General features: G+C 37.4%; 2 protein-coding genes across 6 annotated transcripts; one reads left to right on the top strand and one right to left on the bottom strand.

Moving 5' to 3' along the window:
• Window positions 1-75: 75 nt before the first annotated feature.
• On the bottom strand, window positions 76-12,448 carry LOC141902592 (uncharacterized). The gene is made up of 7 exons (XM_074790397.1): window positions 12,438-12,448; window positions 2,031-2,312; window positions 1,478-1,616; window positions 1,144-1,172; window positions 968-1,006; window positions 660-704; window positions 76-517 (listed from the first exon to the last, which is right to left on the bottom strand). The coding sequence occupies exons 2-7, from the start codon at window positions 2,296-2,298 to the stop codon at window positions 471-473; spliced, it is 567 nt and encodes a 188-aa protein (XP_074646498.1). The 5' UTR covers window positions 2,299-2,312; window positions 12,438-12,448; the 3' UTR covers window positions 76-470.
• LOC141902722 (uncharacterized) lies at window positions 3,132-9,071 on the top strand. 5 transcript variants are annotated; one of them, XM_074790566.1, is made up of 6 exons: window positions 3,132-3,294; window positions 3,427-3,512; window positions 3,604-3,699; window positions 7,148-7,282; window positions 7,400-7,563; window positions 7,650-9,071. In XM_074790566.1, the coding sequence occupies exons 3-6, from the start codon at window positions 3,696-3,698 to the stop codon at window positions 7,659-7,661; spliced, it is 315 nt and encodes a 104-aa protein (XP_074646667.1). In that variant the 5' UTR covers window positions 3,132-3,294; window positions 3,427-3,512; window positions 3,604-3,695; the 3' UTR covers window positions 7,662-9,071. The 5 variants fall into 5 exon arrangements, with proteins under 5 accessions (XP_074646667.1, XP_074646665.1, XP_074646664.1 ...); XM_074790564.1 differs by having other exon boundaries at window positions 3,133-3,294; window positions 3,427-3,508; window positions 7,114-7,282; XM_074790563.1 differs by having other exon boundaries at window positions 3,133-3,294; window positions 7,114-7,282.
• Window positions 12,449-14,010: the final 1,562 nt, after the last annotated feature.

Genomic DNA, 14,010 nt, shown 5'->3' with positions numbered 1-14,010 from the left:
TTACCCACAAATAATCCAACGCAATTCGTACAAAATGTAATAACAAAAGAAAATGTTTCAATTGAGAACAAAATATCACTTTCGAGAGACACGTATCACAGATCGGAGCTGCATCTATGTTACAAATATACATACATGTACAAATACTATCCCTGTATTTAGGATTTATCTGCATTTGAAAATATTCTTATTTTCCTCGAGGCATTAATTTGACATTTGAACTCTTATCAATTATGTTATTTCTTCCGAAAAGGATCGATTTCATTCATTGAAAACAAACTACCTGCGATTCGTCAGACAAAACAGGACCGTAACACCGTCACGAATGAACCGGTATCCCTAATCCACAGTTTTTAACACGGAGTGTAATAGTGTAATATTCGATGGGCCCAGGCACAACATCTTTGTTACATACTCTATATTACACAACTTTCAGTCGATAAGAGGTCGAAGCTGGTTATTAGTATCTGTTAATTCCTGACTTCTTCATAATTGTTCTGATCGGGCTCGAGCTCTGCTTTAAATGAAGGAAAAGACGGTAAAGTTTTACGAAGTGGATGTATATATACAATTATGTTACTGTCCCGAAAAGGACGCGGAACGATCATATCTTCATGTTTCTATACTGTGTTCGCAAGAATGTTCGAGAAAATACTTACCACAAAAAGCCACATTTACATACGGCGTCACCGCGGCGTAAACACCTGAAAAATTATAATATTTTTTAAAATATACAATAGAAATTATTGACAGAAAGACGGGATAGTTATAAATAGTCGAGACTATTTCCAGTCTTCAGTTTAATTGAGCAAAACCCACGAGATCAATCAAACACAGCTATTGTGTTTTTCTAACGTTTCGGGCAGCAATCCACCCTTTAGAATGAAACAATAGCTATTAGTTTTCATTGATATTGTGGTTTTGCTCAATTAGACGGGATAGTTTAAAATGCACTAGATATACATACGTGAATCGGTGTCCTTGAGTTCATTACTGTTAGAATAAACTGAAATGTTATAAATACGTTCGGATATGATGTAATTATCAATAATATTCAATTGTAGTATAGTATTATCAAAAAATATTCAGTATTTAGAAGCAGGGAAAACAATTCATATTTCTAGTATTTTTTAACAAATTTACCTGTTGTTGAATCATTAGTTTCATTTTTCCTGAAATGAAAAAAGAATTTTCACAAATTCAAAGAACGGCGTAATAATGGGATTCGAACCGATTCAGATGAGTCACTAGGAACGAGCATTTTCAGAGCCCGTGTTCAGGTATTTCTGTTATTTAAATGCATCTACCATTTAATGGCTTGAAGACAATAATTGATCTTCCTACTTGTTTTGAAATTAACCCAATTGACTACTTCTCAGCCATTTCTTGATGGTTTTACAACAGCATCGTTCATAAAGAAGGGGGCAATTGATGCAAAACAAATGGACAGCAAATGATTTAACTAATGAACACTCACCTTCCACCTGATCTGTTTCTTAATCGTTTCATTAAAAGTGATACCAATAATATCACGACCAGAACAAACGCGATGATACTAAGAACAAAACCAACAATAGTCAGCGGATCTGGAGACGTTACGGTCCTTTTATCATCAACTGAATAAAGAAATGACGTTTGAAATTGACGATTTCAATATTCGCATCCGTATAGATTATGGTTACTTGGGTTTGCAGAAACATAACCATCAACAGAATATCTGCGGCATAAGAAATCTATCGTAAAAATTATCTTTTTTCAAGCGATTTGAGTCCAAATTTAATTCCTGTTTCGTCGCCACACAAAACGGGATCTTCTTTTCTGCGCTTGTTTTTGGCCACACAAAAACGGATGCAAAAACGAAATGATGTAATATTTGCTAGGCGTATTGGAAAGATCTTTTTTTTACTCGGCTAGAATCAGCCACCTTTTTGCAAATTTTCAAAAGAAGGCGACTTCGAATCTATTTTCCCATGGTTGTGTTCCATCTCATCAAAATATTTTGGATCAAAAACCTCCAGCCATAGCTTTACCTTTTTTCACTTCAAGCGGTCTGCTGGCGATGACGTCACTACTTTCAGATACGATCCGTTTGTAAGTGTATGGTTGATCTGGATTGATTTTAATCTCAATTTTTATCGAACCGTCGGTGGTTTCTATCGGTTTGGTAGATTTACACTGGTTCGTATATTTCGTACAGTATTCCACGTAGACGCTGTACTTCGACGGAAACGATGACATCTTCACCAGGGCGAAATCTCTTTCCTGCGTTATCGTGGCCTGATCCAATACGGTGTCCATAGCGCTGGGAATAGCTGAAAATAATACAGGACATGCTTTAGTGCAGTATGATAATTCAAGATGAGACGAGAAGATACACAATATCCGTGTAAGAAGATAACAAGAGAAATCCCACAATAAGTTCAGCCAAAACGAGAAACTTGAATAGAAGAGTTATATATATTTGCGCAACGTTTCGGCTAAAGACTATTAGCCATCATCAGGCGTACTGAGTACAGGCAGCAGATAAAAAAAAAGACAAACGCGCAGAGCGCGTTTTTAATGCTCGAGAGTGGTGGCCACTCTCCTACATTCAGGACGCGTAGGTGCATGATTATTTGCTTGATGTGATGATAGGTATATGAGTTGAACTATTATGAGATGAACTAAGGGGGATGTGGGTGGTGTGATATTTGTGTGAGTGTGAAGGATTCAAACAAAGGTACATACGGAACGGACAGTTTTTATTATTTAGGCGTTTTTGTTTGGTTCGGTCCTTATCAGGAGTTTGTTAGTGATTAGTTATAATATTTTTTTTTTTTTTTTTTTTTTTTTTTTTATAAATAGTGATTAATATAATACGTATATATCACAAGAGTCTATGATATAATATATGGTAGATATATATGTATATAATATGATACACAAAAATAGTGATTTTCCTCCGTTAAGGGGAGTCGCGATATAGTTAGAATACTTTGTCAATTACTATATACAAAACTTATAATTTCTTAGAAATGTTAATAAGAGTATATAGTTCTACTGCATATAGTTCGGTTCACGTGACGTGTTGTGTAAGGAGTAGCGACCTAGATACGGGCTACCTATATAGTTCTTGTAACACAAAGAAATCTTCCATTCAATTCTCCGACTACGCGGGTGTCGGTTCGTAGTAGAGTACACGCTATAGAGTTATAGAATTGACTTAAACGCTTCCACGATGTCTGAAGACGGCCATGGACTCGAAATATCGTAAAAGACACTCCTTAGTATCGGGTTATTTCGGTTGGAATTCAGGTAATTTTTCGTTAAGAGTTTAAAGCGCTGTTCCACAGTTTCTATTCGAGCTTGCTTATGTAGGTCTGCCGTTCTTGTATAGCGCGGTTGGCCTAGAATGATTCGTAAGCATTTATTTTGGTGTATTTGAAGGCGGTCTAACTGACTACATGGGCAAGTTACCAGTATCGGAGCTCCGTATTCATAGATTGATCGAATGAGTAATTTAAAAGCAGTGAGTATGTATTCCATATTTACGCGGTTTCGTTTCAAAATAGCTAGTATTCCAATTCTTTTATTTGCCTTAATTAATCTCTCTGTTATTTCCAGATTCCAGCGTAAATTAGACGAAAAAGTAATTCCGAGGAATTTGGTAGAATTTGATAGCGGTATTTGTTGGCCGTGAACAGTGTGCTCAGTGTATGGGTCGGTATTTATTAGGCGACTAAAGTGTATACTAACACATTTAAGCGCGTTTACTTTTAGCCTCCACATGTCACTCCATTGAGTTAGTTTGTCTATCGATTTTTGATGGAGATTTTCGATTGTTTTAGTTTTTACATTGTGCGTGTTCCATAGACTCATATCGTCTGCGAACAATGACGATTGACTATAATGACTAGCTTTAATTGTATCCGAGGGAAAATCGTTTATGTAGATGATAAAAAGTGTCGGCGAGAAAATCCCTCCTTGAGGGACTCCAGCGTTTATTTGCCTTGGCTGGCTAATACACCCTTCATTAGCGACTTTAAAAGTTCGACCCTGTAGATAGTTTTTAAGTAAGAGCTTAAAGTTGGTTGGAATAGATAAATGATTAATTTTGTAGATAATTCCGTCGTGCCAAAGTTTATCGAACGCTTTCTCTAGGTCGAAAAATGTAGCACGCGTGCATTGCCGACGTTTTAGGCCTTTAGCGATATCATGAGACATTTTTAATATTTGATCTATGGTCGAATGTCCTTTTCGAAAACCAGCTTGTATTTCGGTAAAGAAGTTGGTATTTTCTAAGTAATCTGTTAATTTATTGTTCATGATTTTTTCGAAAATTTTGCCGATCGAGTTGGTTAAACTGATAGGACGCAAATTTTTGCAAAGTGTAGCATCTTTGCCGGCTTTTTGAATCATAGTAATTTTCGCAGACTTCCAGAATGATATATAGTAGCCATTTCTTTGGCAGTAGTTAAAAATGTGACATAGGTGGGTTAAAAATATCGAAGGACAATTTTTAATAATCGCGTTCGTGATTCTATTTTCTCCGGGTGCTTTATTAAGTTTCAACCGTTTGATATAGCGTTTTATGTCTAGTTCAGTAATTGTTTCGTTTAATATATGACCCGTGTCTTCTTCAGTATTTTCGTATACGAAGTTTCTATTGGATTCTTCTACGAAACGTTTATGTTGATCGCTGAAGTTTGGATCAGTAGGCGTTTGAAAAACGTCGAATAAAAAGTCGGCGTATAGTTCGACGATATCTTTATCGTTACTCGCGGTTCGATCGTTATAAGCTAAATTCGAAATAATGTTCTTTTTATCAACGTTACCGTTAATATTTTTAATACCTCGCCAGAATTTACTCGAGTTCGGATTCGATGTATTTATGTCATCTAGTAGTTTTTTAGTCTTGTTATTTTTGTGGTCTCGCATAAGTTTTCTAATTTCAAGAGTTAATCTATTATATTGTGATTTTAAATAAGGATGACGCGTTTTAACGTATTCTCGTTTTAAATAACGTCGTCGTTTAATTATTAATTCTATATTACGAGGTAAGCGGTCAACTCGTTTCGATCTTTTATTATTTTCCGTGCTATTTTGTCTTTTAATTTCGTTAATTATTTCTAATTCTATTTTGCTGTAAATATTTTCCACCTGCTCGTTGGTAGTTAGATTTGTTGTATCGATCGTTGAGAGCTTGTCAGATACGTTGTCGTGGAATTTTGACCAGTCGATATTTCTCGTAGACAGTAAGTCGGTATATAGTTCGCGTTCGATGACTTTCGGACGCGTAGAAATATTTATTAAAATTGGTCGGTGATCACTATCGACGCTATCGCAAACATGAAAAAAGTTTACTTTAGGGAATATGTGCGAACTACAAAGCGCTCTATCTAGAATATCAGTGTGTCCTCTTACGCGGTAATCATAATAGGTATGGTCTTTTGTATTTAATGAAATGAGACCGTGCGTATTAATAATGTTCGTTAGATTAATTCCGGCTGTATTAGTCGTACGGTTATCGAGTATCGGGTGTTTAGCGTTCAAATCACCCAAAATGAAAAAATTTTGATTCGATCGTTCAATGACTTCTACAAATTGTTGTTCGAGAATTTTCGCAGGTGGGCAATAAACCCCTATGACATTGAAAGTACTGTTATCGTTATTTTTCACCGATAAAGCTATATATTCAGTTGAGTCGCTGTTAAAATTAAGAGTCAGTTGCTCGATAAACAGGTCACGGTTGTACAGAGCCATTAAACCCCCTCCGGATTTCCCTGTCCTCGGCTTATGGATTTTCTTATAATTTTTCGGATTAAAATTTATCGTTTTGCATTTAGTTTCTGCTACGAAAAGAATATCGATATTTTTATTCAAAAGTAATTCAGTTACTTCTGGCAATTTTTGTTTCACGCCGTTTATGTTTAAATAACATATATTCAGAGTAGACTTAGCCATGAGGAAAAGTTAGATAATTGTCTAAAAGAAAGTTAATGTGTTAGATTAAAATCAGTACATCGCTTACGATTTTATTTAGCTAGATTTGTGTCGCTAGCAGATAACGGTCTCGTTATTTTTATCTTACTCAGCCGGTGTGAGTTTTTCCCGACTGTATGTTCGTATATATCTTTACCGCTGATTTTTAAGTTAGTATGATCTAATGTGCTTTCGCTTATCCTCGCACAGATGTCGGATAGGCTATTTTCTTTGTTCATACGTACTCTGTAAATTATGTCTGCAATTAGCGATAGAAATGATGTTTCGTTTAGTATAATGATATTATTCGGTGGAGGGCTTTCTTTCGGTTTATCTAGTGAACTTCTACGTTTCGGTATAGGTCTTTGGTTTTTATTTTGTTCCGATGAAAAGGGTTTTTCGGATACAGATTGTTTTTTCTCAGATACTGTTTTTTTCTTTCGTGGTGTTGGTATCGGTTTCCTACGCTCTTTTGTTTCAATCGGTCTAGAGTTGGATTTCGACCTCGACCTCGACCTAGATCTCTCTCGTTGTTTCTTTTTAATTTCTTCCTGCACAAATGTGCAGGCTTTGTCGAAACTGCGGTGTTCTCCACCGCAGTTCGAACAAACGTAATTTTCTTTTATTTTACACTCATAGGTTTGGTGAAAGTGGGCGCACTTCGCGCAAATTGCTTTGTCTTCTGTGCAGTTATATTGATTATGCCCAAACATCTGGCATTTCCTACATTGGAGTAGTGTTGGGCTGCGTCTATAAGCTACGCATTTCTTCCTCACACCGGCGAAAATCTCGAGTCCATTGCTTAACAGAAAATCGTAGTCTGTTTTTTCTGATAGAGCGACTTTAATCTTATCTGTTGTTCTGTTCGTTGCTGCCGATTTCATTTTTGTCGTGTATTTTGGAGTGATTTGGTGGTCTTTAAGAGCGATATCTATGTCTCTTTCGCTGTACTCAGCGACATTGTTAATAACGACGATGTAATCTATTTGTTTTTCGAGCTTGTAAAAAGATATATCATATTTTTCGAAAGTGGTATTTTGAGAATTTAGGATCAGTTTCATATCGCGGTACGTTTCCGGATTAACTCGGTAATCGCCGGACATGAGACGTTTGATAGACTTGATTTTAACGTTTGGAATTTCTTTGACTAAGGTTCTGATGAATACTGGTTCGCTCATATATTTAGCTACTCTGGTTACAATAATCGGGCGACAAATACCGTCATCCGTCGACCGAACCTTACTTCGTCTCTGTCCGTCGTCCGACGGTGACTCGCACGCTGGCCGTTTTTTCGAAGTCGGTTCTGCGTTAACTTTTACTGGTACGATTGTATTTTCTATGTTTGTGTTCACTGCCGGGGTTACTGCAACGACCTCGGCGTATGTAGTGGATGGTTCTCTTAGAATCGGAGACGCTAATGCATCTTGTCTTTTTGTAGGTGTTCTAGAGAGTTTTTCTCGAACGAATTCAACGAAATGTTCACTAGGAGATATTCGCTTGCTGGATTTTTCAAGGACCACCGGCGACGAGGTCGATGGTTCCGGATCACGTCCGGCTGGAGGTGATCGTAAAACAGACATATTCAAACGCAGATTGAAAAGGGTAAATAATTTAACGGGTATATATAAATGTAAATATATGTTCGTGTTTATATAGAACTACAGGTTGTACGGTTTCAATCTTTTCAGAGTAACCGATGACGAATTTGGCAGAGCTTGCCGGATTAGAACGAATCTCGGTGTCGTGTCAGCTCGATAGAAAGTAGATAATAGTAACGCAATAGAGCGTGACGAGTCAAGACCAGTGCGCTTTGTTGTAACTATGGCTACGAACAAAAGAAAATGTAACGGAGCGTGACGAATTTTGAATCGACGAAATACGTATGGATAATGTATACGTGTGTGCGTACTCGAATTTCCGCAACGCACGTAATCTAGACGAAAGACTATTTGTATTCCGAACTAATTCTCTAACGTATACTGTATACTGTTACGACGATAACTTGCAGTATATACGGATAGTAATATGAATAATAATGTGTGTAATATATGGAATGATATGTGTGGTTTTAGTCCTAAACCTAACCTAAACCTATTTAAAAGAGAGCAAGCCTCTATTGTGTGACCGTCAAAGTATGCCCTGGGAGGACTCAGTTAGCTCCTCAGGACGTGCAACTCTGATCTCTCTGACCTAAGACTGGGTGTTTAGTTGTGGAAATGTGTCGTGATGGGATGAAAATGATATGAAATGAAGATGAACTGGATCAAAGGAAGGACTTACGAAACTGCCTAACTAGACCCAGGGAATGTTCTTGTCGCGAAACCTGTTGATACGATCTTCGATCTTAGGATAAGGAGAAATCACCTTTCACCAAATTACGTAGAGCAACAGTAAAAATACCTAATCTACAGCACCTACGCGCAGTTTAAACAATTTTTACAACCAAGTTGAGGTTTTTACCCGAACTTTGCTGCGTGCCAAGTGCGTTCTCCCACACAGGACACCACGAAAATATAAATAATATTGTTTTGCCTTTATCATAGTTTGCTTGTTTCCACTCACTCACTGATTATCGCCTTTCATGTTCCTTCTCTTTGTTTTATTTGATTACCCCTTAGCTTGTCCTCCCGTTTTAATCACTTTAGCTTGTGTCTTTGTTTATTAATTACTTTAATCTACATTGCCCCTAGTTTGCCTTGCTTACTTTAGCATTGTTTTCTAGTTGTTATGTCATTACTTTAATCTATTCCCCTTTCAATATTTTAATCACTCACTCTGCTTCTATTGTTTTGGTCTTGTATAAATATCTTGTAATATTCTCCTGTACTCAGTACGCCTGATGATGGCTAATAGTCTTTAGCCGAAACGTTGCGCAAATATATATAACTCTTCTATTCAAGTTTCTCGTTTTGGCTGAACTTATTGTGGGATTTCTCTTGTTATCTTCTTACACGGATATTGTGTATCTTCTCGTCTCATCATGCTTCCCACGGATCGAAAAATCGTTCTTCAATTCTTCTTTATAACCTTTCCACATCTCATCTCTTGCTTTCGGACTTATGAAAAGCGGTACATCCAAGCGAAAACAGCAAAAACCAAAGTGAAATTTCTGCAAGACTGCCTCAGCGAAAAGGTGATTCCTCGCTCCATGAACTGGATCAAGAAATTCGATTCGCATTCACCATTTCCGAAGCAAGCAAATTCTCATCTAAGATCAGCGATCGGCAAAGCTAAAGATGATTGCGATTATCAATTCTTCAGATCTCGGCAAGCGCACAATTACCTCAGATCTCAACTTCCGGACCCGCATCTCTTCAACTTACTCAGCTCTATCGTTATGGACTCCGGTAACCGTCATTTTTCTGACAATTCTTGTAAACTTAATTCGAAACTTCAACAGCTCATTATTCTTAGTCCTTGGACTAAGTTTAGCAACACGGACATTATTGTGAATCTCTCCTCCGTTTCGCTCACGTTGTATCAACTTCAACTCCTTGGCTTCGGTTTGAACTTTTCTTTACCTCACCGCAAGACGAACATCCTGGATTTTATGTCGGAATTAGAACAGCGTAAGACATCTTCCTCGAATTTTGAATACAATTTTATGTTTATGAACTTACAAACTATTTGTGATAACCTCCGTTATAATTACTCAGAATTTTTACCTCGTCGTTTCAGGATTGCCCTCTCTGAACTCAGAAAACTAGACTCTGTTCGTATTTCAAAAGCTGATAAAGGTGGCAAAATTGTTCTCTTAGATATCTGTGATTATAATCAAAAAATGTTCTCCCTTCTTGGTGACTCTAATGTTTATAAACCATTGAAATCCAACCCTCTCTCACGTATGCAAGCTTCATTCAATAAGAATCTGTCTGGTATTATCCAACGGTTTCCGGACTCTAAAGATATTCTTTCGAAATTTCAATCACGTCTACCCTCCCTACCTTATATCTATGGGCTCCCCAAAATCCATAAGAAAGATGTTCCGCTGCGCCCCATTGTATCCAATTGTAATTCGCCCTCTTATCGTTTATCCAAATTTCTGGCTAAACAATTATCACCGGCTCTTGGTTCTTTCTCCGCCTCGCATTTACGACACAACCAAGATTTATTAGAACGGTTAAAAAACATTATTCCTGGTAACGATAGATTCATTTCGTTTGATGCTAGTTCTCTTTTTACCAATGTTCCTCTTAGGCCTACCCTTGATTTTCTTAAACGGAAACTTCCTTCGTTGGATTTCAATTTTGACATTCCTACTGATTGTATTATCGAATTAATTGAACTTTGCACCCAGAACTCCTTTTTTAGTTTCAACAATTCATATTTCGAACAGGTTTTTGGCATGGCTATGGGGAACCCGCTTAGTCCCATTCTAGCAAATCTTTTCCTGGAACACGTTGAAACCGAATTACTACCTCTTTACACAGATACTCTCCCTAAACTTTGGTTACGATACGTTGATGATATTCTTGCCCTTATACCTTTTGACTTTGATATTGATCAATTTCTCACATTTATTAACTCTTTTTATCCCTCCTTGAACTTCACATTTGAATTGGAAGTTGATGGGAAAATCCCTTTCCTTGATGTTTGTATACACAATTGTTTGTCTTGTCTAAAATTCTCGGTTTATAGGAAACCTACCCACTCTGGAACATACCTACATTATTTCTCCTTCACCGCTCATAACATTAAACTTAGTGTTGCCCAAAGCTTATTCCTTCGCGCATTAAGGATTTGTGACCCCCTTTTCTTGGATGATGAACTAACCCAGATCAAGACCTCTCTTAATAAATTAGCTTACCCCGACGACATTTTGAATAAAGCTCTCTTGAGAGCCCGTCGTTCACATTTCAGTCACTCTCAAGGGACCCGCGCGCGTAAACAGCCTATTATTGTACCTTTTGTTCCTTTTCTGGAAAAATCTAAAACTCCCCTCCATCTCTTAAACAAACAACTCATTTTTACTTATAACAACAAACTTAGTCGTAATCTTACTCATAACTCCCCCAAAATTGAACCCCTGAACATTGGTGTATATAAAATTCCCTGTAAAGTTTGTAACAAAATATATATCGGCGAAACCGGACGCGATTTACACAAGCGCATTCGTGAACATAAGAATGATGTAAAGAATTTTAAGCCTGAAAGCGGTGTTGCTAATCACGTATACGAAACCAGCCACAATTTTGATTTTGAAAATGCCTCCATGATTTTCCCCTGTTCAGAAAAGATTAAACGACACATTATGGAATCGGCCCTGATTATTGAAAACTTGGAAAATTGTGTTAATTTGAATAACGGTTTTTCCCCCCACAACATTTTGATCTCCAAATTTCTCGCTTCTCTTGTACCCCCGTTATACTAATTCCCTCCATTGTTTTGCCTTTATCATAGTTTGCTTGTTTCCACTCACTCACTGATTATCGCCTTTCATGTTCCTTCTCTTTGTTTTATTTGATTACCCCTTAGCTTGTCCTCCCGTTTTAATCACTTTAGCTTGTGTCTTTGTTTATTAATTACTTTAATCTACATTGCCCCTAGTTTGCCTTGCTTACTTTAGCATTGTTTTCTAGTTGTTATGTCATTACTTTAATCTATTCCCCTTTCAATATTTTAATCACTCACTCTGCTTCTATTGTTTTGGTCTTGTATAAATATCTTGTAATATTCTCCTGTACTCAGTACGCCTGATGATGGCTAATAGTCTTTAGCCGAAACGTTGCGCAAATATATATAACTCTTCTATTCAAGTTTCTCGTTTTGGCTGAACTTATTGTGGGATTTCTCTTGTTATGATAATTCAACCAGTAGTGCTGTTATCAGAAGTCCCGTGGTCACGAATATACCGTGGTCACGAACTTCTATTTTACAAGTTTTCGAAGTCAATGCCAGTCACTGCGCACGCGCAACAAGTCGGTTTTAGGATCTGATATCTACCCTAAAGTTCTGTCGATTCAGACTTTGAAAGGCTGAACGGAACGTGTAACTCATACACGATACAATATCACGATTACGATTTATTTACACTCCAACCATTTCCATGGTATATGGAGGAAAACTATTACACATTTATATACAAATATTTACAAAACAACACTGAAGTGATTAAAATTTAGAGAATGAAAACGTAACAAAATATATATATACATCAACTATTTACAATACTATATATACTATTGGAGGGATCTATATACATCTAAGCCGATGAATTTGGCTAAGTTGACCGTTGGGTTATACGCATGCGTAGAGGTGACGCCTGTCGGGAAAACTTATAAAACAAGAACCGATAGTAGAAACGTATGAAACATTCTCGAAGTTTAGTGATGAGAAATATACGCAACAGTATTCAAGAAACCGGTATTTAGTTCATTACACCGAAAGGAGGAATGGACCATGAATCAATGCGCAGTGAATATAGGGGAAGAGACCTGTATGGTTCTATTCGAAATCTCTACATGATTCACACTTACCATTTGTTCGAGTTGTAACTATATCAGTAAATGGCCTCGTTTTATCACCAGGATTTAAGTTGACACTTATCACTTTGAACTGATAAGCAGTTGCTGGTTTCAATCCGGTTATTAATTCGTTTGCACCATTTTCCCATAACCAGGATCGGGTATTCCAGTTTTATCCGCGGACTTTGTAGATTCCAATGCCTTGTGAGTGACTGTGAATGTTTTTATGGAGCCACCCGCAAATTCCGATATCCAACTCAGAGTCACAGATACGGCCGTTTTTGCGACGATTGTCAGATTTCGAAGCCCTACAATGAACAAAATGACCAAGATGAAGGTTGCAAAAGTTGTATTTTGCAATTGATGACAAATGAACAATAATGAGACTATAGAATCTAAAGCAGTTTTCATTAGAATTTCTAGGGATTTTTCCACATGTGGACTGCAGCAACCGTAATGAAGCTTCGTTTCTGGAATAAAGTTCCGCACGATGCAGCACTTACCAATTTCTAGGATATTCAATGTAATTTCTACGCTTCAGTTGACACAAATGAGATCCGTAATCAGACGCCTGAACTGATTTTACAGTTACGATCCAGAACATGGTTGCCGGAGTAGCCCTGTATTCAAACGTGTGGCTGCAATTCAAAGTTGTTGCTCGCGGATTCGCGTCGTAGTTTATCGTAAATCTACGACGGGTTTGAGTTTTTCCGAGAGCTTTGGTGCATCTGTGGAAAATGGAAAAAATGATTGGGAACATTGCATGTACGGCATCTTTATCAACCCTGATATTCTTTATTGTGCAACATTCATTTAGAAATGGAGTAGATTGAGAAATATGTGTAGTACTTACAGTAAACAAATAATTTAACTTGATTAGAAATCATTGGTGTTGGTATACCAGCCCCAGTAGCTGTACATTGATATTCTGCATGGTTATCTGTTTTAGTGACGGATGTTGAATATGTTAGAGGACTAACTCCCTGTTTCACAGTGCTGCCCCCTGGTATTCTAGTTATGGCGAGGTTCGGTACCGGGTTGCCCCCTGTAGCTGTACACGTTAAGTCAAAAGATGTGGATTCCTGTACGGGTGACGTCGGTCCTTGTAATGTTACATTGATTGGTAGATCTTAAATGAAGAAAACTAAAGAATTCCCCAAATTCGATAAAAATGTGTTCAAAAATCGGATTAATTTCCAAACAAAAACCTTGGAATCATTCATCAACGTTTTTCCAGTCACGAGTCAGATGAGCGAGTGGAATGTTTTCTTCTTTCGTTGCTACTGCCAAATCCCGATCTCCAGTAATATGCGACGCAATAGAGACGAGGAAGTATTGCTCCTATTTAACAAGAATATGAACATGATCATAGCAAACAAGAGGGGGAATAGTCGCATGACATTGAAGAAGGTTGAGCGTATACGTGTAAACCTGAGTCCGCGGCTTATATTTCGTTCTGTTTAGGCGGCTCAACGCTCGTCGTATAAGTAGGAAATGACTGTTTCTTCTGTACTTAGTACTCAAAATTATAACGAATTACATGTTCGATAAGCATCCCTAAGACTTAAAAGGCCTTTCAACAGAT

Source organism: Tubulanus polymorphus, chromosome 3 (assembly GCF_964204645.1).
Source record: "Tubulanus polymorphus chromosome 3, tnTubPoly1.2, whole genome shotgun sequence".
In the NCBI taxonomy this organism is placed as follows: domain Eukaryota; kingdom Metazoa; phylum Nemertea; class Palaeonemertea; order Tubulaniformes; family Tubulanidae; genus Tubulanus; species Tubulanus polymorphus.
The sequence above is the reverse complement of the archived record's forward strand: the minus strand, read 5'-3'. Positions and strand labels throughout refer to the sequence as shown.

Excerpts from the sequence above, each read along its gene's own strand:
- LOC141902722 (XM_074790561.1), top strand. The coding sequence starts at position 7,063 with ATGAGACGTTTGATAGACTTGATTTTAACGTTTGGAATTTCTTTGACT. Across the intron at positions 7,283-7,399 it reads TTCTGCGTTAACTTTTACTG|GTGTTCTAGAGAGTTTTTCT; the intron begins GTACGATTGTAT and ends GTCTTTTTGTAG.
- LOC141902592 (XM_074790397.1), bottom strand. The coding sequence starts at position 2,298 with ATGGACACCGTATTGGATCAGGCCACGATAACGCAGGAAAGAGATTTC. Across the intron at positions 705-967 it reads ACTCAAGGACACCGATTCAC|GTGTTTACGCCGCGGTGACG; the intron begins GTATGTATATCT and ends ATAATTTTTCAG. Across the intron at positions 518-659 it reads TGTAAATGTGGCTTTTTGTG|CAGAGCTCGAGCCCGATCAG; the intron begins GTAAGTATTTTC and ends CTTCATTTAAAG.